The 21,368-nt window shown below is 42.1% G+C and overlaps 1 protein-coding gene and 2 non-coding genes across 3 annotated transcripts in view; 2 read left to right on the top strand and 1 right to left on the bottom strand.

Annotated features, from left to right (window-relative positions):
- LOC136879324 (uncharacterized) overlaps positions 1–21,368 on the bottom strand; it is a 154,899-nt gene that overhangs the window by 83,786 nt on the left and 49,745 nt on the right. Inside the window, exons 3-4 of the mRNA XM_068228972.1 lie at positions 16,580–16,870; positions 10,325–10,538 (exon numbers count right to left, since the gene is read on the bottom strand). Coding sequence (XP_068085073.1) covers positions 10,325–10,538; positions 16,580–16,870 — 505 coding nt within the window. The remainder of the gene's footprint in view (positions 1–10,324; positions 10,539–16,579; positions 16,871–21,368) is intronic.
- Positions 9,329–9,446, top strand: LOC137501926 (U5 spliceosomal RNA). Its single transcript, XR_011018686.1, has one exon. It is a non-coding gene; the product is annotated as a U5 spliceosomal RNA (small nuclear RNA).
- On the top strand, positions 10,622–10,740 carry LOC137501925 (U5 spliceosomal RNA). Its single transcript, XR_011018685.1, has one exon. It is a non-coding gene; the product is annotated as a U5 spliceosomal RNA (small nuclear RNA).

Here is a 21,368-nt window from a genome sequence, read left to right as displayed (position 1 = left end):
AGATTATTTGCATGAATTAGTACATAGATTCCATAAATATTTTAGTGCGTGTGAAGCACATATTTTGAGGGAGAGTGGCACTTCAGCTAAATTTATATTTTTTTCCTAATGTTACGAACTGGTAAGGATCTTCATAACAATTTGAATATAGATTATGTGTTGGCTTCAGAGGGTGATTCAGGTATTTTATAAATACCATATAATAAATATATGATCATTGAAGATGTTCAAGACTAGGTGTAATTTATGAATAGATACGCGAGTGAAATAGAATTAGCTAAATTACTTGTGAGAATAGTCTTCTACTGTATATAAATGAATAAAATGGATTTGAAATGCAGTAGCGTTACAATGGGGAATATGAAACTTGTGAAATATTTGAGATGATGGCATGACAAAGAATTAGAATAATGATGGCTGTTGCGATGTATTGAATTAGGCTTTATATGGCCGGAATAATGAGAAATAAGAATTGGCAGCCCTTATATAAATGTGTACTTGGAAACGAGCCAAGATGAGAAGAAATAAAAAAAAGAAAGAAAGAAAGAAAGAAAGAAAGAAAGAAAGAAAGAAAGAAAGAAAGAAAGAAATAGAAAGTGTATCTGTGGCCGCAAGGTAGGGCACTTGCCATTACCAGAGAAAGACAGATTTTCGATGTAAGGGTTTGTCTGGTCCGGGACGGACCGATTCTTCTCCAAATATCTCAAACATCTGCCTTGTAAGGTTTCTTTCATTTACCACTGCATTATCAATCCCATGCTAATGATACATTATGAGTAGCGTTGATAATTTTATGATTCTGCGAAGGACGTATTCCTCCTCATTTTTATGTATCAAATTAGCTCGTGATAGGAGTTTCAGATTTTGTACCTCGGAAGCTGGAGAACGTGGGTTCGACCCGCTCAGAACGATGGATTTAACCTGATACTATATGGCTTGACTAGGCCAAATCTTGAAGATGTATTGTTTGCTATATGTTTAATATTTCTCTATGTAATGTATTTCATCATTCTCAAGTGTTTATGGTGATGGGTAGAATACCAACGTTGTATTAATTCACTTTGAATATAGCAGGGCCAGGTAAACCCAGGATACGTGCATGTGTTCAGTATAATATATAATTGATGTGGTCAAATAGATATTAATCAGTGTGCATAAATTCCACAACCATGACGACTAACTAATAATATGGTTTAATGAGAGAGTGCCATCCTGACTTCTCGTCAGTCAATTCAAATAATGGATACCATCGAGTATCATTGCTTAGAGATAAATAAATTTGCGTACGTGAAATATGTATATAGTATTAGTGCGCGTTAATAAAGTGATTTAAAGTATGCCAAGCGATAACCACAACAGTGTATGAACTGACAAAGACGTTGAGGCATACTGTATACTGGAACAGGAACGCCCGTACTTCAATTGTTCGGAGAGCATGGATGACGTCAAGGCGTGTACGGCCCATGCTTAGAGAGTATGAGAGAAGAGTAGTGCAATACATTCATGATTAATGGGGAAGTTGCTGTTTATTCAAGAGATAAGCAAAGGAGTTATATCACCTTTTACAGATGTATTGTGAGATTGCCCTTGAAGGTGCAGAGGAGACGTTATTCTGCGGCGTCGGCGTCGTCCCGCGTCGTTGGTGTTGTCTCAGCACTGGACGTTGACGACGACTCGAACCTGAGGCAGATCGTGCAGCGTGAAACAGTTGTTAAGGAGCGGAGAAGTGAAGAACTCCCGCACAGAATGCCAAGGGGATCTGGTGCGACATTTTTCTACCGCACCGCGAATTAAGGCGAAGCACTTTTGAATAGTTTCCCCAGTAATAGTGTTGGACGCACTTTCGAAGATGAAATCAAAGTCACAGGGATGTTGGGGACAGCACGAACACTCAGCCCCCGGGCCATTCGAATTAACCAATGAAGGTTAAAATCCCCGACCCGGCCGGGAATCGAACCCGGGACCCTCTGAACCGAAGGCCAGTACGCTGACCATTCAGTAGACACTATCGTACTTGAGATAAACAATGAAAGTGATCTGGAACCTTCCGAGATGCAAAAACACTTCGCTCAATCTAAAAATAATAAATTCTTTGGATACAGTCTTTGCACTGTATACATAAGTACAGCACGCACATTCTCGTTGAAATAAACTAGAGCTTCGACGAAAATATAAAGAAATAGTTTATGACAGTCGAAGTCCTGTCACGTCGTAAATTTTCAGAGACAAGGTCATCACTGGGGCGCAATTTTTGACAGTTTCATGAGGGGATTTGACATAGTCTTCGAATGAAGTGAAGGTTTGCACAGTTTATGCTAGGAAATATTAACACTTTTCACGCGGAGCGATAGACACAGTCTTTGAGGGAGAAAAAAGTAGGCACTGTTCTTTATAAAATAACGTAACACTATTCGTAAAAGAACTGCTCAGTCGCTAGGACACAATTTTACGAGGTAGCTTAACACGGTAGAGGAAACAACTACAGCACAGTTTCAAACGTACAGTCTCTTTAAATTCATAGTCCACAAACGAAATACAAATGCACAGCTCTACAGACTGATAGAAACGAAATTATTCTTTCGTTCACGCGCAAAGTCCAAGTCCACGGAGAAGGCTTTCAACACTAACACTTTCGAACGCAAGTACCCATCCGGACAGAGTGACGAACCGTATAGCGACGTGCTTGCTTGCATACACACACTGAGTGACACACGCACTCACCGCATACTGCACACTGCTTCACTCAAGGCTAGCGACTGCCTTTTATTGCCGGCGTGGCCGTGTTTTGAAAAATTCATATCTCGGCCATCCTTCCGCCGATGTACGTGAAATTTCGGTTAGCAGCATTTATTGTTCAGGCCTACAAGGTGACGTCCTCGAAATTATGATATTACATTCCGTTCGTGATGAAATGTCATGGAACAGGAGAGAACTTTCGGTGTGACGTCACTTGGCCTTGGCTGGTACTCTGGAGCAGCGCGAGCTTGCATGTTGTCTCCCACAATACCTGCGCGTTCGTCGCTCGTTTTGAATGCATACAGCCGGGTGTTAGTGAGTTCCTGTCAAGAAATGAATGAACGTGAATGCTCGCAGGGCATTCCCGTTTCAATACAAAAGATTGCTTTACTATTGATTTTTTGTTTATTTGTAATAATATGGCATTCTCTCCTGTATTTATCGTGTGGTCCGATCAGTTTAATAAATTGTTTAGTAAATATTCTTAACAAAGATTCTTCTCATTTAATAATATTAATGTATTCCTCTTACATTGTAGAGAACCCTAATTTCTTTATATTTAATATAGTGTCCATTTTTCTTTTACGAACATTCCATTACCCGTATGCTTCTGAGCTTTAGACGTTGACGCAATGAAAGTAGGGAGGATGAGACTTCGAACCCCGGGAAGTGATTTCCGAAGGTTCTCATCCAGGAATTCCATTTATATATTTGTTTGTGAATCCGAATTATGAAATTGTTGCCCAGATATGTCCGGGATGGGTACAGTATATATGTACGCGCATCAGGAGAAAAGGCGGAAGACAATTTAATAACAATCGGTATCTAAAGTCCAGGAATGAGGCACTGCAATCTAGGCTATAAATTATTTTATTCACGCTGAGTGAAATGGTAGTTTAGGGGAAGGCCTAAAATTTAATTCTCAAGTATCTAGTGTATGTTAATAGTGGTCCTATTGATAAATGCTACATAACTAAAGTTACATAGAATTAAATTTCCTATAATTTATATCTCCTACATTTTTAACCCAACGTGTATGATAACAGAGATATTAATGAATTTCCATGTTTGTTGCTATGTACATATCAATGCTGTGCCACGAGAAAATAGACGAACAGAATTTAATGAAAATCCTTATGCAAATTCGGGGAATAACGAAATACTGTGTAGGATATAAACAACTTTATTGACACTGGATAAAATGGTAGTTTAGGGGAAGGGACCAAAAATTTATTTTTTAAGTACCTGTGTTATTATGCAATAAAATAAAATTTTATTCACAACATGTACACGACTCCATATAGAATTCTGCATGGGACGTAGAATTCCGTAGTGAAGCATTGATACACGAGCTAGTCTTACATATTTCTGCTGAGTAATCGGGATTTCGTCTGACGGCGTATAGATAAGTCTAGCGTTCTACTAACGCCTGCAAATATTCCTCAGTGGTTGGGTTTTCTCGTCTAAGTGAAATGACCTTTCTACCTGTCATTGGGTCTATCTTCTTAAGTCTGTCGGCACAGAGCCTAGTTTCACGCTCTGAAACAGTCTTGATGTGCTAAATGGGATATATTGTAGAGAGATGACGAGCTGTCCCCAAGGTAATGGATTTGATCCTACCTCAGTTCGATGGCATGTGAAGAGATGTCGCTTGAGGAAAGCTGCAAGGCTGCAAAGCTCCTATCGGTAGATATATCTGTACGTAAATGAACTCTTGCGGCACAAAATATCCGGTTCCTCGGTGTCTTCGGAAAACTTGGGGCGTAGATCATCATTATTAAAAGCAGCATCAGACGCCCTAGATTTACGATGACGTTCTCACCGCGAGCTGAACCTGGCCTGCTATCAGCACCACTCTCCACATGTCTCCCTAAATCTGTCTGCATTCTAACCAGCCTCAAGTTCAGCAGCATTCTCAGACACCCCAGGGCAGTTCATTTTAAGCTTTGAACGATGATTTTCCAATGGTAGCTCGATTTTCAGTTGGCATAGTAAAAATCACTAACCTTCAAAAGTGTCACAACCTACCCACTGACTCTTAAGTAAGTTCCAGTTAACGTTACGTTGTGCGACATAATTGGCGATATCATGGAAAAATGAAATGTCTTTCACTAAATTCTGATCATATGAGTTACGAATTTATGAAAGTGGTAACAGAAGATAAATTTAGGCACAGGGATTGCTGGTTATTCAGATAAGAAGATGACTTATGGTGGTATTACCTAATCCTAAAGAGGCAATGCAGTGGCAAGAAATTAAAACAGAAAACGGAAGTTGAAGCGAACTACAGTGAAAATTATAGCAAATGCCAGAAAATTCTTTACCGTGTGAAATAATGCGAAACACTCCACAGTACTGTTCAAATATTAAGAGGCATGTTTAGCACTATTCGAAGACGATTGTAACCTCCAACGATATTCAGCAAAAATATCCCGCAGAATGGGACCTTGACGTCTCCCACACCTTCTATACAATGAACAACGACGAGTTTAATGGCGACGAAAAAGGCATTACGTTACTTCTCTGCTGGCAAGCAACCAGAGACGTTGCCATGGCAACTGGTAGATTCGCTGTCGGTCTGGGAGTGTGTGTCACTCGACGCAGAGCATGAGACCCGTGGAATATAGTAATTTTCTCCATCATTTGAAGAGTAAGCGAAATTACGCGCATAATATAAATGATTTAAAACGAGGGGACGTTTCACATAAAGTCTACATATTAGACAGAAGATCAATAGTGTATAAGAAAATATCCAATATGTAACTCGTTTGGCCTTCCCATAAACCTCCAATCTATTCAGCGAGTTTTAAATCATATGCATATCAAAACCTGCTTCTGGATGAGTACATGTACTCTAAATATTAAGTTTGGTTGATATCTTTCTAGTCATTTCGCCGTGATGGTGGAACAAACAGAGAGCCGAACTGACAAACGGAGACGAAAGCTAAAAGCCACTAATATGTTCATGAATTGGCCTAAAACGGATAAATATTTCAAAAATAGGCAAAATAGCGAAATCACAGGCAGCGGACACTCTAAAACTTTATCTATTTACTATTTGCTTTACTTCGCACCGACACAGATTGGTCTTATGGCGACAATAGGACGGGAAAAGCCTAGGAGTGGGAAGGAAGCGGCCGTGGTCTTAATTAAGGTGCAGCCCCAGCATTTGCCTGGTGTGAAAATGGGAAACCACGGAAAACCATCTTCAGAGCTGCCGCCAGTGTGGTTCGAACTCACTATCTCCCGGATGCAAGCTCACAGCTGCGCGACCCTAACCGCACGGCCAACTCACCCGATCAACTTCATTTATACAATAATAATAATAATAATAATACTAATAATAATAATAATAATAATAATAATAATAATAATAATAATAATAATAATAATAATAATTCAGATGATAACCAAACTTCTGCTGATGATATTAACGTCATAAATATTCATTCCCGAGTAAATAAGAAAAAAGTACATTCAAAAAAGTTATTGCGTACGATATGAAGCGTGCAATTTATTCCCTGAAGTCAGATGCTGTGGGTAATGACGACACACATTTATCTTTTATAAGATCCGTCATTGGTGCAATATTTCCTATTCTGACGCAGTACGAGTACAAGGAGTATTGCCAACTGCGTGGAAGTATGGTATCACCATTCCCATTCGTAATAAGAATCTACCTATTTTACCATCAGATTTGTGCTGGACAAAGCTGAGGTGGTACAGGTTTTTCTCCGAGAACTCCGGTTTTCCCTGTCATCTCTCATTCCATCAACACTCGCCAATGTAATTTCATTTCATCTGTCAGTCATTAAGCATTGCCCCAGAGGGGTGCGACAGGCTTCGGCAGCCGGCACAATTCCTGTCCTCGTCGCTAGATGGGGCTTCATTAATTCCATTCCTGTCGAATGACTGGAAACATGCTGTGGATTTTTATTTTTCAGTTTTTACTATCGTCCTATATCCATTCTCCCACACCTTTCCAAAGTACTAGAAGGCTTGGAACACGAACACATCCTTGCTTTTTTGACTAACTACTCGCTGCTTTGAGCCTTACCAATCTGGTATCCAGAAAGGACATAACACAGTGAATGACTTACCGAACGTAAATGATGACATTCGACACGCAATGGACACTTGACAAGTGATTCTACAGGTTTTATTTTATATTTCTAGTGCTTTTGAAATAGTTGTTCCTCAACTGCTACTTTCGAAATTGGACAGGCTAAATTTCAGCCAGTTGGCAATAACGTATTTCAGTTCGTACCTCAGGAATCGCTGTCAGTGTGTTAATTTAAACAATAACAGATCTGAGTGGCTTAACAAACCCCTGTGCGTCCTCCAAGGGCCTGTACTTGGACGATTGCTATTTCCATTTTACATACACTGACTGACAGAGCAAATGCAACACCAAGAAGGAGTGGTTCGAAAGGGATGGAAGTTGGGAAAAAAACAGAGACGGCACGGACGAATAATTTATGTTTATTTCAAACCGATATGCAGGTTACACAATGCGCACGGCATCGACTCAGTAGGATGTAGGACCACCGCGAGCGGCGATGCACGCAGAAACACGTCGAGGTACAGAGTCAATAAGAGTGCGGATGGTGTCCTGAGAGATGGTTCTCCATTCTCTGTCAACCATTTGCCACAGTTGGTCGTCCGTACGAGGCTGGGGCAGAGTTTGCAAACGGCGTCCAATGAGATCCCACACGTGTTCGATTGGTGAGAGATCCGGAGAGTACGCTGGCCACGGAAGCATCTGTACACCTCGTAGAGCCTGTTGGGAGATGCGAGCAGTGTGTGGGCGGGCATTATCCTGCTGAAACAGAGCATTGGGCAGCCCCTGAAGGTACGGGAGTGCCACCGGCCGCAGCACATGCTGCACGTAGCGGTGGGCATTTAACGTGCCTTGAATACGCACTAGAGGTGACGTGGAATCATACGCAATAGCGCCCCAAACCATGATGCCGCGTTGTCTAGCGGTAGGGCGCTCCACAGTTACGGCCGGATTTGACCTATCTCCACGCCGACGCCACACGCTTCTGCGGTGACTATCACTGACAGAACAGAAGCGTGACTCATCGGAGAACACGACGTTCCGCCATTCCCTCATCCAAGTCGCTCTAGCCCGGCACCATGCCAGGCGTGCACGTCTATGCTGTGGAGTCAATGGTAGTCTTCTGAGCGGACGCCGGGAGTGCAAGCCTCCTTCAACCAATCGACGGGAAATTGTTCTGGTCGATATTGCAACAGCCAGGGTGTCTTGCACATGCTGAAGAATGGCGGTTGACGTGGCGTGCGGGGCTGCCACCGCTTGGCGGCGGATGCGCCGATCCTCGCGTGCTGACGTCACTCGGGCTGCGCCTGGACCCCTCGCACGTGCCACATGTCCCTGCGCCAACCATCTCCGCCGCAGGCACTGCACCGTGGACACATCCCTATGGGTATCGGCTGCGATTTGACGAAGCGACCAACCTGCCCTTCTCAGCCCGATCACCATACCCCTCGTAAAGTCGTCTGTCTGCTGGAAATGCCTCCGTTGACGGCGGCCTGGCATTCTTAGCTATACACGTGTCCTGTGGCACACGACAACACGTTCTACAATGACTGTCGGCTGAGAAATCACGGTACGAAGTGGGCCATTCGCCAACGACGTGTCCCATTTATCGTTCGCTACGTGCGCAGCACAGCGGCGCATTTCACATCATGAGCATACCTCAGCGACGTCAGTCTACCCTGCAATTGGCATAAAGTTCTGACCACTCCTTCTTGGTGTTGCATTTGCTCTGTCAGTCAGTGTACATGATGTTGCCAGATCGATCGATTACACACTGCAAGTATCATCCTTTTGCTGATGATCTGCAGATGTAATACCACACAAGAACTGATAAAGTTCAGATTGCTGTACGACAAGTTGACGCAGATTTAAGTCTTCTAAGTAATTATGCATCGAGTAAAAACCTAAAAATAAATCGCCTACAAATATAAGCAATAATAATCGGCACTTCGAAAAATTTGAACACATTAAATGAGTATGATATTCCTCCTGTAGAACTAAACAATACCATTATTCCATACTGTGAATCTGTTATGATCTTTGCGTGGTCATAAGAGAAACATTAAACTGGTCGCAGCATGTGTGCAAAAAAAAAAAAAATATATATATATATATTAAAGCCTGCACCCTCTGAAGCGGTTTAAATATGTTTAAAATGACGCTGGAAGAGGGTTTTTAACTTTGTCTTAGAAAATAAAGCTCATTCAGTCACTTTTATTTCCACTTCTCGAACACTGCGAAACAGTTTTTATTGATACAAATAATGAACAAGGCATGAAGTTGCAACGTGCCCAAAGTGCATGTATCAGGTATACATTCAACATACATCCATATGCACACGTATTCCTTTTCTATAGAAAGTTATCTTGGTTACGACTGAACAACAGACGTAGACTCCATGCCACTACCTTGATGTATCAAGTGCTTTGTGAAAACACTCTTTTGTACCTGTCCTCCAGATTTCGCTACCTTAGTTCACTTACCCGGCTAGAAATTCCTCTACGTCGAATCACAACTTACAACGGATTGTTCACGGTCTGTTTACCCTTCAAATCGTATACATTCTTCACCTTTTACTAAAGATTTCCGTGGAGGGGAAGATTTTGATAAGTCTTTTGACCAGCTGTTCGAATGAACTCCCCGACGTCATTAGGGGCACTGGATCTAAGAAAAAGTTTAAAACCCTCTCCCAACGTCATCTTATAAGCATTTCCAGGCTTCTTGTGTGTGAATGGAATGCATGAATGAGGCTGAATATAGCTTTTTATTGTAACGTGTTGTTAGATGCAGTTGTTATATATACATTAGGTTGTAAAAGTTTAAATATGTTTCGGTTAGGCCATCAACATTTTTATGTTATTGTAGGTTAAATTGTAAAATTTCGGCATTATAAAATTATAATATTGTAAAATTAATATTTTAAATTACATGCTAATTTATATGTCAAGTGGTTAAGTGTAAGAGAAGGCTACGAGCCCTAACTTTGCCACAATATATTGCTTTGATAATGATTACGTTTTATTGTTTCTATTATTATTATCATCATGGTGAAACACACAGTGATCATCTCTGAACGTTTTGTTAAGAAGGAAGCCACACTTTCCAGCGTCGACTCAGTTACTGTAACTTTAACACATTTCAGTCTGTAGAAAACACGTGTAACACTGTAACATACTTGTAAACGAAGTACACGCTAATAAACAAACAATGACACTTTTCATCTTATTCGTTCAAATTTTAGGATGTTCTTATAGCAGGAAAAATGTTATAATTAGCGTTAACGACAGCCTGAAAAGCTTGCAATGTACATCTGAACATTTTCTCACAGTTTCCATTAACGGATAACTGCTTATTAAATTATTTCACTGAAAATCGAATAAAAGAGATGAAAAGACACACTGAGAACTGTAAAGGATGAATGCCAGAGAAAGAATCCAGAAATTATTATGTCAATGGGAACATAAGGGAAAAGAAGAAGAAGTATCAACATCCATCACCACCACCATAGTATGCGTATAGGGAACTTACCAGGTCATTCCAGTCTTGAGTAGTAAATATCCTAAGGGTAATATTGGCCGTGGAATTGTTCAGACGACGAAGACCATCCTTCATCTCGTTCCGATCAATCATATATAGTGAAGAACATATTATTGTCATATCCACATTGTACTTTTTACAAAATTCCACGATACGGTCAGCACTCCAGTACGGTGGAGACGTAGTAATGAATACCTTCAGAGTCCTAAAAGGAACAATATCAATCTTCAGAGCATTCGTTGCATTATCACATGATCCAAGAGCTAATTTATATAGCACAGATCGTTCACGGTCTGTTTCCCCTCAAATTGTATACATCTTTCGCCTTTTACTAAAGATTTCTGTGCAGGAGGTAAACATTGATCTATGATAAAAGAGAGCAGATATTGGTTATTTTAATGAAGGAATCTACATAATACTACAGTCAATCACCACTGATATACTTTCACTCTAAATATCCTGTGACTCATACGGATTTTAATGAAAAATGGAAGGACGGGCATCGATACTTTAAGGCAGAAGCAGGTTCCAGGAAGGGCAAAAGACATTCCAGGAATCATAAATGACCAAGCGGAACGTACCATATAAATGGGGATTTACAGGAGTCAAAAGTATTTATTCATTAGTATGTAAAGATAATGTCCAACAAAGTGTTGAAGTTTACCTATGATAACACAAATAAATATTTACAAAAATGGTACAAAAGTTGAATGACAGAAAATTAGAAATTCATCCTTTGCGGTCCTCAGCGTGTCTGTTCATCTCTTTTATTCGTTTTTTAGTGAATGTGTTTAATAATAAAAGAAAAGGAAAAGAAAGGAAATTGATAAGATTTCTGGAGGTATTCAAAAGGACAGTCAGTTTGACATGTGTTGTTTGTAAGCTGTGGGAAAGCATTCTTTCTGAAATTTGCGTAATTACTAACTGATTTGATGGAAAACTGTTCGGATTCGGGAAATATTATTCCCTCCTGGCTCAACTTGTAGGATTCCAGCAAGTTATACCAGATATTTTAGATTTCTGGCGTGAAATGAACTGTATCGCTAATGATCTATCCAAGTCTTTTGATATGGCAGATCGTGAGAAATTAATGACGGGAATGAGGGCTATTAGAATGAACAAAAGAGTGGTTGAATGGGTGGCTACATTTCTAGCAAATAGAACTCAGAGAATTAGAGTAGGTGCTGTGATATCTGATCCTGTAATTATTAAATGAGGGTCCCACAGGGAAGTATTATGGGGCCCTTATCTTTTCTTATATACATAAATGATATGAGTAATGAATTGTAATCGCAGATAAGGCTATTTGCGGATGATGTTCTACTGTATGGAGTAGTAAATGAGTTGCAAGTTTGTGAGCGACTGCAGGGGGACCTAGACATTGTTATGAGATTGGCAGTGGACAATGGTATGATGGTAAATGGGATGAAAAATTAAGTTGTACGTTTTTTCTCGGTTATTATTACTGTCTTGAAGGAGGGATAGTACCGTATGGAGAGTACTGTAAGTATCTAGATGTAAATAAGTAATTGGGTTGATGATATAACGAGATTGTTAAGAAAGGTTACAGATCTCTTCACAAGGTTATGAGGATATTTAGGGGTTTTGGTAAATATGTAAAGGAGATGGCGTATAATTCTATGATAAGACCCCAATTTAAATATGGTTCTAGTGTACTGGACGCAAACGAGGCCTGCTTGATACGAGAACTGGAAAATATCCAAAGGAAAGCAGCAAGGTTTTTTCTGGGCGATATATGAAAAAGGAGCAGTGTTACGAAAATATTGCGAACTTTTGGCTGGGAAGAATTGGGAGTAAGGAGATGAAATACTCAATTAAGTGGTATGTTTCGAGCTGTCAGTGGGGAGATGGCTTGGGGTGACATTAGTTGACGAATAAGCTTGAGTGGAGCTTTTAAAATTACGAAAGATAAAGATGGAATTTAACAAGACAAATAATCATTTACAGGACAAGAATGGAAATATTTGAGAAGGGAAATGTTCGATAAATTCCCAAGTTCCTTCAACATGTTTAAGATGATGGTGATGTTATTTGCTTTGAGTCCCACTAACTACTATTTCGGTTTTCGGAGACGCCGAGGTGCCGGAATGTTGTCCCACAGGAGTTCTTTTATGTGCCAGTAAATCTACCGACACGAGGCTGGCGTATTTGAGCACCTTCAAATACCACCGGACTGAACCAGGATCGAACCTGCCAACTTGGGGTCAGAGGGCCAGCGCCTCAACCGTCTGAGCCACTCAGCCCGGCACAAGTTTAAGAAAACGCTAGGTAAACAACTGATAGGGAATCTACCGTCTTGGCGGCAGTCCTGAATGCAGATCGTTGATACTTGATTGAATTATACTCCACAATGGTCCGCCTCTGTGGTCTAGCGGTTAGTGTGATTAGCTGCCACCCCCGGAGGCCCGGGTTCGATTCCCGGCTCTACCACGAAATTTGAAAAGTGGTACGAGGGCTGGAACGGGATCCACTCAGCCTCGGGAGGTGAAATGAGTAGAGGTGGGTTCGATTCCCACCTCAGCCATCCTGGAAGTGGTTTTCCGTGATTTCCCACTTCTGCTCCAGGTAAATGCCGGGATGGTACCTAACTCAAGGCCACGGTCACTTGCTTCCCTCTTCCTTGTCCATCCCATCGAATCTTCCCATTCCCCGCAAGGCCCCTGTTCAGCATAGCAGGCGAGGCCGCCTGGGCGAGGTACTGGTCATCCTCCCCAGTTGTATCCCCCGACCCAGAGTCTGAAGCTCCAGGACACTGCCTTTGAGGTGGGATCCCTCTCCTGAGTCCGAGGGTAAAACCGACCCAGGAGGGTAAACAGATTAAGAAGCAGAAAAGTACTCCACAATGAATAACCACACTTCATTAATTACTGCCTGTTAAAAAAAGTTTCCTGTCCTCACAGCGGGACTCCAGCTGGCAGTTTTTACCTGGAATGGCGTTCGTTCCTAATCTTCACAGGTTTCACCTTTGACATCCTTTCGCACGTACCAGTAACTTCACGCAGCAGTTCCATGTAGACCGGTTCGAATGCGCGTGCGTTGGCTAGCACAACGCACGTTCGCTATACACTCTGCTTGACTCCAGACAAGGCTGATAACGTGCACAAGCAACTCACTTGACCGCTACACACACTAAACTCTTGGCTCATGACCCATAACTGACTTCCACCTCAAGACAACCAAAATAACGACCGCCTGCTCTCGGCGAGCCTGCTGTTATATACCTGTAATAATTAAGTTCTAGTACTGTATCTTAGGTGTGCGGCCAGAATAGGAGCATTCTAGTTTATCCTCCGAGAAAACCCATGGAGACACCACATGAAAAGCTTTTACCAATGCCGGAAAAAATAAGCCAGCGAGTTGAATTATCAATTAGTTATCATTTATGGTGATTATATTATGTTTTGTTTAAAATATCAGTAGATAAAGGATGATTGAGTCTTATTACAGTCTCCTAAAAATGCAAAGTGCTTTCAATGGTTGCCAACACACGATTAGGTGCTGAGCAACGTACCTACTTATTTCTGGAACACAGTTATTCAGTACGGCACGCTGTAGGAAACGCTTGCTGCAGGCGGAAAATATGATAAGAATGACGGCAAACGCCGTTCCTGTTACTGAAGTATAATACTGTCATCAACAGGAGAAGAATGTAAGAAGGTAATAAAAACGTATCCAAATCGGAAACGGAAAGAAATCTGGAGAAGTTTCAAAGATAAGTACATACCATCTGACTCGGTATGTAGTTGAATACAAAATTGTTAACGAAATAATCGCAATGAAGTTAAATAATTTCTTCACAACATCGCACAATCCCCACTCTCAAAACAAAATGCCTAGACGTGGACACATAGAGGCATAAAATTACTTGCTAACTATTTAGCATTAAGGTTGTCTGGAAATTGATTTGTTCCGTGGTAAGACAGGTGAGAGGATTATCCTACCCGAATCAGAGATTTAGAGCAGTTCTAGAGCTGCAATTCGGTAAACAGTACCTACTTGCGAAAGTAGCTTGTCATGGGTTATGCCTATTATGTCCATAAAAACGAACAGCGCTCCCTGTACACATTCCTCCAACTTCTAAAATAAATTCGCTAATTGTTTTGTTGAAACGTGTGCCACTGACACTCAAAATCACGTCGAGGTGCTAAACAACTCACTACGTCACTCAAAAGTAAATGTGCAGGTTTTTTTACTTATGGTATTTTTTGTGCCTGTGTGATTTTTTCTGTTTGAAATGACTATAATTTTTTCTTCAGCCTCCGCAGAATAACGGTTAGCACTGTTAGCTGCTGTCATGGAAGGCCCATGTTTAATTTCAAGTACTGCCAGAAATGTACGAATGGCTGGAGGATAGTATGTGGATAAAATGGTACATGCTCCTCACCTAAGTGGGGTTGTGGGTGCACCTAAAAAGGGCTGCAGAATTTTGGAACAATGGGGACGTTAAACCTTGAGCAGACCCTCTGGTGCTATTCAACAGGAGTAGAATATGTGCCGGCACTGGAATTCACACTCGTCATTCCTACTATCATACGTCACGTCATTTATTTCGTCACATTAACTCCTCTAATGAGGTTGACGTCAGGAAGGGCAGCCGGTCTAAAACTCGCTACGAAGCTTCTTCTCACTTCATACCCGACCCCGTAGAGAAACGGAGTTTGGAAAGCAAACAACGACAGAAACGACAAGTGAAATAGTGTAACAGCAAGATAATGTAGCGTGTGTTTTAGAAAGGACAAAGAAGGCATTACGCCAAATAAAGAACATCGTACTGTAACAAGATGGGTGATGGTTTTGATCTGTTTGCTTTTTCCTATTGTGTGTTATTCTATTCCCTTGTAATTTGTGAAAACAATAGGTTTCTAAAATACCCGAAGCGAGATCAAGAGAAGGATTCGAGTCACAAACGAGGTGGAACAAGAGGCAAGACTGAGGCGGAGGTCGACATCCCACACTGCGAGGAGCACGGTAACTAGAAGAGAGACGGTAGGTGTCACGAGACGGATGCGCAGTAGACTGGCGTGGTTGTGACGTAATCGGACTCTCCCTCCCATTACACTACGCGTTAATTTCAGTCTATATACTCTTCGGTGTCAGTGTTTTCATTCTAAGCAGTGAGATTCGGTGCATTTCCGTGGTCAGCACATTATTTCTTTAATTATTTACTTTCGAGGTTTGCGAATGTTTCAAAAGTCGTGAACTCGTGCGTTTCATTCGTGAGTGAAGTAAACTCCAGTGTATATGTCGTGTTTGTGTTGTTAAAATGCCGTGATCTGCAGTTGCAGGCAGTACAAACCATCCCAACAAAGCAAAGGAATGTACAGTAAGTTGTCCTTTTACAGATTCCCAAAAGACCCAACTCTGCACAAACATTGAGTATATTTTTGTTAAAGAAAATATATTTTAACTCTAAAATAGTACGTGTTTACTCCGAACATTTTCTTCCCTCTGATTCTGAAACAGATTTACAACCTGAACTTCCAGTTCCCCCCACCGTAAGCACTTGTTGAAAATAGGAACACTTCCTTCCAAAAACATTCCCACATTTCTCCACTTCATCGGTTAATATTATTTCTTGATTGTTAAACTCTGATTTATATAATCTGTGCGTGTGTAGGGTTCTTATTTTAAATTCTTTCAAGTAATTGAGAGCTGCAAATAATACAATTTCCGGTATATGAGAACATTTGAAACTTGTTTAACCATATTAACGACAGGTCTCATTATTGTGGCTTTCAAACTAGGTCTGCAATATTTACGAAAGCACACAATCAAAATAATAAAAATAATAGTTCTATGCAATATGATAGTGGTTTTCATGTGAAAATATTATATTACAGCCTAAACGTATTTATGATAAGGAAGATAAGTGGGGCGCTCGGGACACTGATTGCAGTAAGTTACAGCGCCTGGCAGACTAGAGTCCGCTGACGTCACATGCCCCTGGCCGGCTGCGCGTGACACCTACCGTCTCTTCTTCTAGTTACCGTGGCGAGGAGCAACTCAGGATGTACGAAGGCTCTGACGGAGTGGGGACCACGGGAATCAAGGAGTGTTGGCAGATCAACTACCATTTGCTGAGATGACATCCAACGCTATGGAGGAAGCAGCTGGAACACACTGCCCAGCAGAGGACGATATGGAAGGGAAATGAAGAGGGCATGTTCAGGAGTGGATGTGAACAGGCTAAAGAATGAGGACAAGAAAAAGAAAATATGCACTTACCATTTGTCAGGCCTGTCGTTCGATATCAGCTGTTCTACTGCTCTCATCATCACATCATCAGTGTAGTCACCTGGTTCTCGTACGACAGAACATTCTCTGAACCACCCAGTCCTTAATGTTTCAGGATTATTTTGGGGAACTGTAATTTCTATAGCTCCCACATGTTCAAGTTTGCTGCCGTAACTGGCACTGCACACTAGTACCGTCCTCCTTTCAGTGCGGGTCCGGAGTTGGTCGTTGAAATCTCCACGGAAGTGTTTGAAATGTTTTTCTCCTTCGATCTCTTGTAACCTGAACATATGTCACCAAGTTCAAATCAGTATTTAAAAAATAGCCTAATAATTATGCACTTGACCAACAACTATCTGTAATACCATATACATAAACGTACAGTGTTGTCCGTACACTTCAAATTTCTGTCCCGTACTTCTTTTTTATCCCTGATTATGTGTTCGAAATTTGAAAGGAGGTTCGGCTCATTTTTGTCTGTCTGTGTGTCACTCTATCTATTTGTGAGAACATATCGACAAAACTGCTAAACAGAATTTCTTGAAACTATAAATTTACCATTCAGGAGTATTCGGATCGTGTACACGGCCAGCGTTCCTCAAATCTCGGTATTTAACTTCAGGAGTAGTCGGATTGTGTACACGGCCAGTGTTCCTCAAATCTCGGTATTTAACTTCAGGAGTAGTCGGATTGTGTACACGGCCAGTGTTCCTCAAATCTCGGTATTTAACTTCAGGGCTAGCTGGATTGTGTACACGGCCAGTGTTCCTCAAATCTCGGTATTTAACTTCAGGGCTAGCTGGATTGTGTACACGGCCAGTGTTCCTCAAATATCGATATTTAACTTCAGGAGTAGTCGGATTGTATACACGGCCAGTGTTCCTCAAATCTCGGTATTTAACTTCAGGGCTAGCTGGATTGTGTACTTGGACAGTGTTCCTCAAATCTCGGTATTTAACTTCAGGGGTAGCTGGATTGTGTACTTGGCCAGCGTTCCTCAAATCTCGGTATTTAACTTCAGGGGTAGCTGGATTGTGTACTTGGCCAGTGTTCCTCAAATCTCGGTATTTAACTTCAGGAGTAGCTGGATTGTGTACACGCCCAGTGTTCCTCAAATCTCGGTATTTAACTTCAGGGGTAGCTGGATTGTGTACTTGGCCAGTGTTCCTCAAATCTCGGTATTTAACTTCAGGAGTAGTCGGATTGTGTACACGCCCAGCGTTCCTCAAATCTCGGTATTTAACTTCAGGGGTAGCTGGATTGTGTACTTGGCCAGTGTTCCTCAAATCTCGGTATTTAACTTCAGGAGTAGTCGGATCGTGTACACGCCCAGTGTTCCTCAAATCTCGGTATTTAACTTCAGGAGTAGTCGGATTGTGTACTTGGCCAGCGTTCCTCAAATCTCGGTATTTAACTTCAGGGGTAGCTGGATTGTATACACGGCCAGTGTTCCTCAAATCTCGGTATTTAACTTCAGGAGTAGCTGGATTGTGTACACGTCCAGTGTTCCTCAAATCTCGGTATTTAACTTCAGGAGTAGCTGGATCGTGTACACGCCCAGTGTTCCTCAAATCTCGGTATTTAACTTCAGGAGTAGTCGGATTGTGTACACGGCCAGCGTTCCTCAAATCTCGGTATTTAACTTCAGGAGTAGCTGGATCGTGTACACGCCCAGTGTTCTTCAAATCTCGGTATTTAACTTCAAGAGTAGTCGGATTGTGTACACGGCCAGCGTTCCTCAAATCTCGGTATTTAACTTCAGGGCTAGCTGGATTGTATACACGGCCAGCGTTCCTCAAATCTCGGTATTTAACTTCAGAGCTAGCTGGATTGTGTACACGGCCAGTGTTCCTCAAATATCGATATTTAACTTCAGGAGTAGTCGGATTGTATACACGGCCAGTGTTCCTCAAATCTCGGTATTTAACTTCAGGGCTAGCTGGATTGTGTACTTGGCCAGTGTTCCTCAAATCTCGGTATTTAACTTCAGGAGTAGCTGGATTGTGTACACGGCCAGTGTTCCTCAAATCTCGGTATTTAACTTCAGGGCTAGCTGGATTGTGTACACGGCCAGTGTTCCTCAAATCTCGGTATTTAACTTCAGGGCTAGCTGGATTGTGTACACGGCCAGTGTTCCTCAAATATCGATATTTAACTTCAGGAGTAGTCGGATTGTATACACGGCCAGTGTTCCTCAAATCTCGGTATTTAACTTCAGGGCTAGCTGGCTTGTGTACTTGGCCAGTGTTCCTCAAATCTCGGTATTTAACTTCAGGAGTAGTCGGATTGTGTACTTGGCCAGCGTTCCTCAAATCTCGGTATTTAACTTCAGGGGTAGCTGGATTGTATACACGGCCAGTGTTCCTCAAATCTCGGTATTTAACTTCAGGAGTAGCTGGATTGTGTACACGCCCAGTGTTCCTCAAATCTCGGTATTTAACTTCAGGAGTAGCTGGATCGTGTACACGGCCAGTGTTCCTCAAATCTCGGTATTTAACTTCAGGAGTAGCTGGATCGTGTACACGGCCAGTGTTCTTCAAATCTCGGTATTTAACTTCAGGAGTAGTCGGATCGTGTACACGGCCAGTGTTCCTCAAATCTCGGTATTTAACTTCAGGAGTAGCTGGATTGTGTACTCGGCCAGCGTTCCTCAAATCTCGGTATTTAACTTCAGGAGTAGCTGGATTGTGTACACGGCCAGTGTTCCTCAAATCTCGGTATTTAACTTCAGGAGTAGCTGGATTGTGTACACGGCCAGTGTTCCTCAAATCTCGGTATTTAACTTCAGGAGTAGCTGGATTGTGTACACGCCCAGTGTTCCTCAAATCTCGGTATTTAACTTCAGGAGTAGCTGGATCGTGTACACGGCCAGTGTTCCTCAAATCTCGGTATTTAACTTCAGGAGTAGCTGGATCGTGTACACGGCCAGTGTTCTTCAAATCTCGGTATTTAACTTCAGGAGTAGTCGGATCGTGTACACGGCCAGTGTTCCTCAAATCTCGGTATTTAACTTCAGGAGTAGCTGGATTGTGTACTCGGCCAGCGTTCCTCAAATCTCGGTATTTAACTTCAGGAGTAGCTGGATTGTGTACACGGCCAGTGTTCCTCAAATCTCGGTATTTAACTTCAGGAGTAGCTGGATTGTGTACACGGCCAGTGTTCCTCAAATCTCGGTATTTAACTTCAGGAGTAGCTGGATCGTGTACACGGCCAGTGTTCCTCAAATCTCGGTATTTAACTTCAGGAGTAGCTGGATTGTGTACTCGGCCAGCGTTCCTCAAATCTTGGTATTTAACTTCAGGGCTAGCTGGATTGTGTACTTGGCCAGTGTTCCTCAAATATCGGTATTTAACTTCAAGAGTAGTCGGATTGTGTACACGCCCAGTGTTCTTCAAATCTCGGTATTTAACTTCAAGAGTAGTCGGATTGTGTACACGCCCAGTGTTCTTCAAATCTCGGTATTTAACTTCAAGAGTAGTCGGATTGTGTACACGCCCAGTGTTCCTCAAATATCGGTATTTAACTTCAAGAGTAGTCGGATTGTGTACACGCCCAGTGTTCTTCAAATATCGGTATTTAACTTCAAGAGTAGTCGGATTGTGTACACGCCCAGTGTTCTTCAAATCTCGGTATTTAACTTCAGGGCTAGCTGGATTGTGTACTTGGCCAGTGTTCCTCAAATATCGGTATTTAACTTCAAGAGTAGTCGGATTGTGTACACGCCCAGTGTTCTTCAAATCTCGGTATTTAACTTCAAGAGTAGTCGGATTGTGTACACGGCCAGCGTTCCTCAAATCTCGGTATTTAACTTCAGGGTTAGCTGGATTGTATACACGGCCAGTGTTCCTCAAATCTCGGTATTTAACTTCAGGGTTAGCTGGATTGTATAGACGGCCAGTGTTCCTCAAATCTCGGTATTTAACTTCAGGGTTAGCTGGATTGTGTACACGGCCAGTGTTCCTCAAATCTCGGTATTTAACTTCAGGGTTAGCTGGATTGTATACACGGCCAGTGTTCCTCAAATCTCGGTATTTAACTTCAGGAGTAGCTGGATTGTGTACACGGCCAGTGTTCCTCAAATCTCGGTATTTAACTTCAAGAGTAGTCGGATTGTATACACGGCCAGTGTTCCTCAAATCTCGGTATTTAACTTCAAGGTTAGCTGGATTGTATACACGGCCAGTGTTCCTCAAATCTCGGTATTTAACTTCAGGGGTAGCTGGATTGCCTCCTCGGCCAGTGTTTCTCAACTTTTTCTGCAAGTGTACCTCCTTTGGTTTCTGATATTTGTGGCGCAGCTGTGAGCTTGCATCCGGGAGATAGTGGGTTCGAGCCCCACTCTCGGCAGCCCTGAAGATGATTTTCCGTAGTTTCCCTTTTTCACACAAGGAAAATGCTGAGGCCATACCTTAATTAAGGCCACGGCCGCTTTCTTCCCATTCCTAGTCCTTTCCTATCCATCGTCACCGTAATACCACGGAACACCATCTTCAGGCCTGCCGACAGTAGGGTTCGAACCCAGTATCTCCCAAATGCAAGCTCACCGCTGCTCGACCCTAACCGTATGGCCAACTCGCTCGTTAAACCTCGTTTAGAATGAGCTTAATGGTCCTTGTGTGATTTGAAACCACACTGAATGTCATCCGGTCTACTATCCATCACAGATCGCACCCAAATTTGAACAGTGCCTCTAAACACCTTGACTAGTATATTGATCAAAAAGATCCTTGACAGCTGCTGATATGTTCCCAGTTTCCCCTGCTTGTAGATTACTGTAATT

The sequence above is a fragment of the Anabrus simplex genome, chromosome 8 (assembly GCF_040414725.1).
Source record: "Anabrus simplex isolate iqAnaSimp1 chromosome 8, ASM4041472v1, whole genome shotgun sequence".
In the NCBI taxonomy this organism is placed as follows: Eukaryota; Metazoa; Arthropoda; class Insecta; order Orthoptera; family Tettigoniidae; genus Anabrus; species Anabrus simplex.
This window is presented reverse-complemented; position numbering and strand designations above follow the sequence as displayed.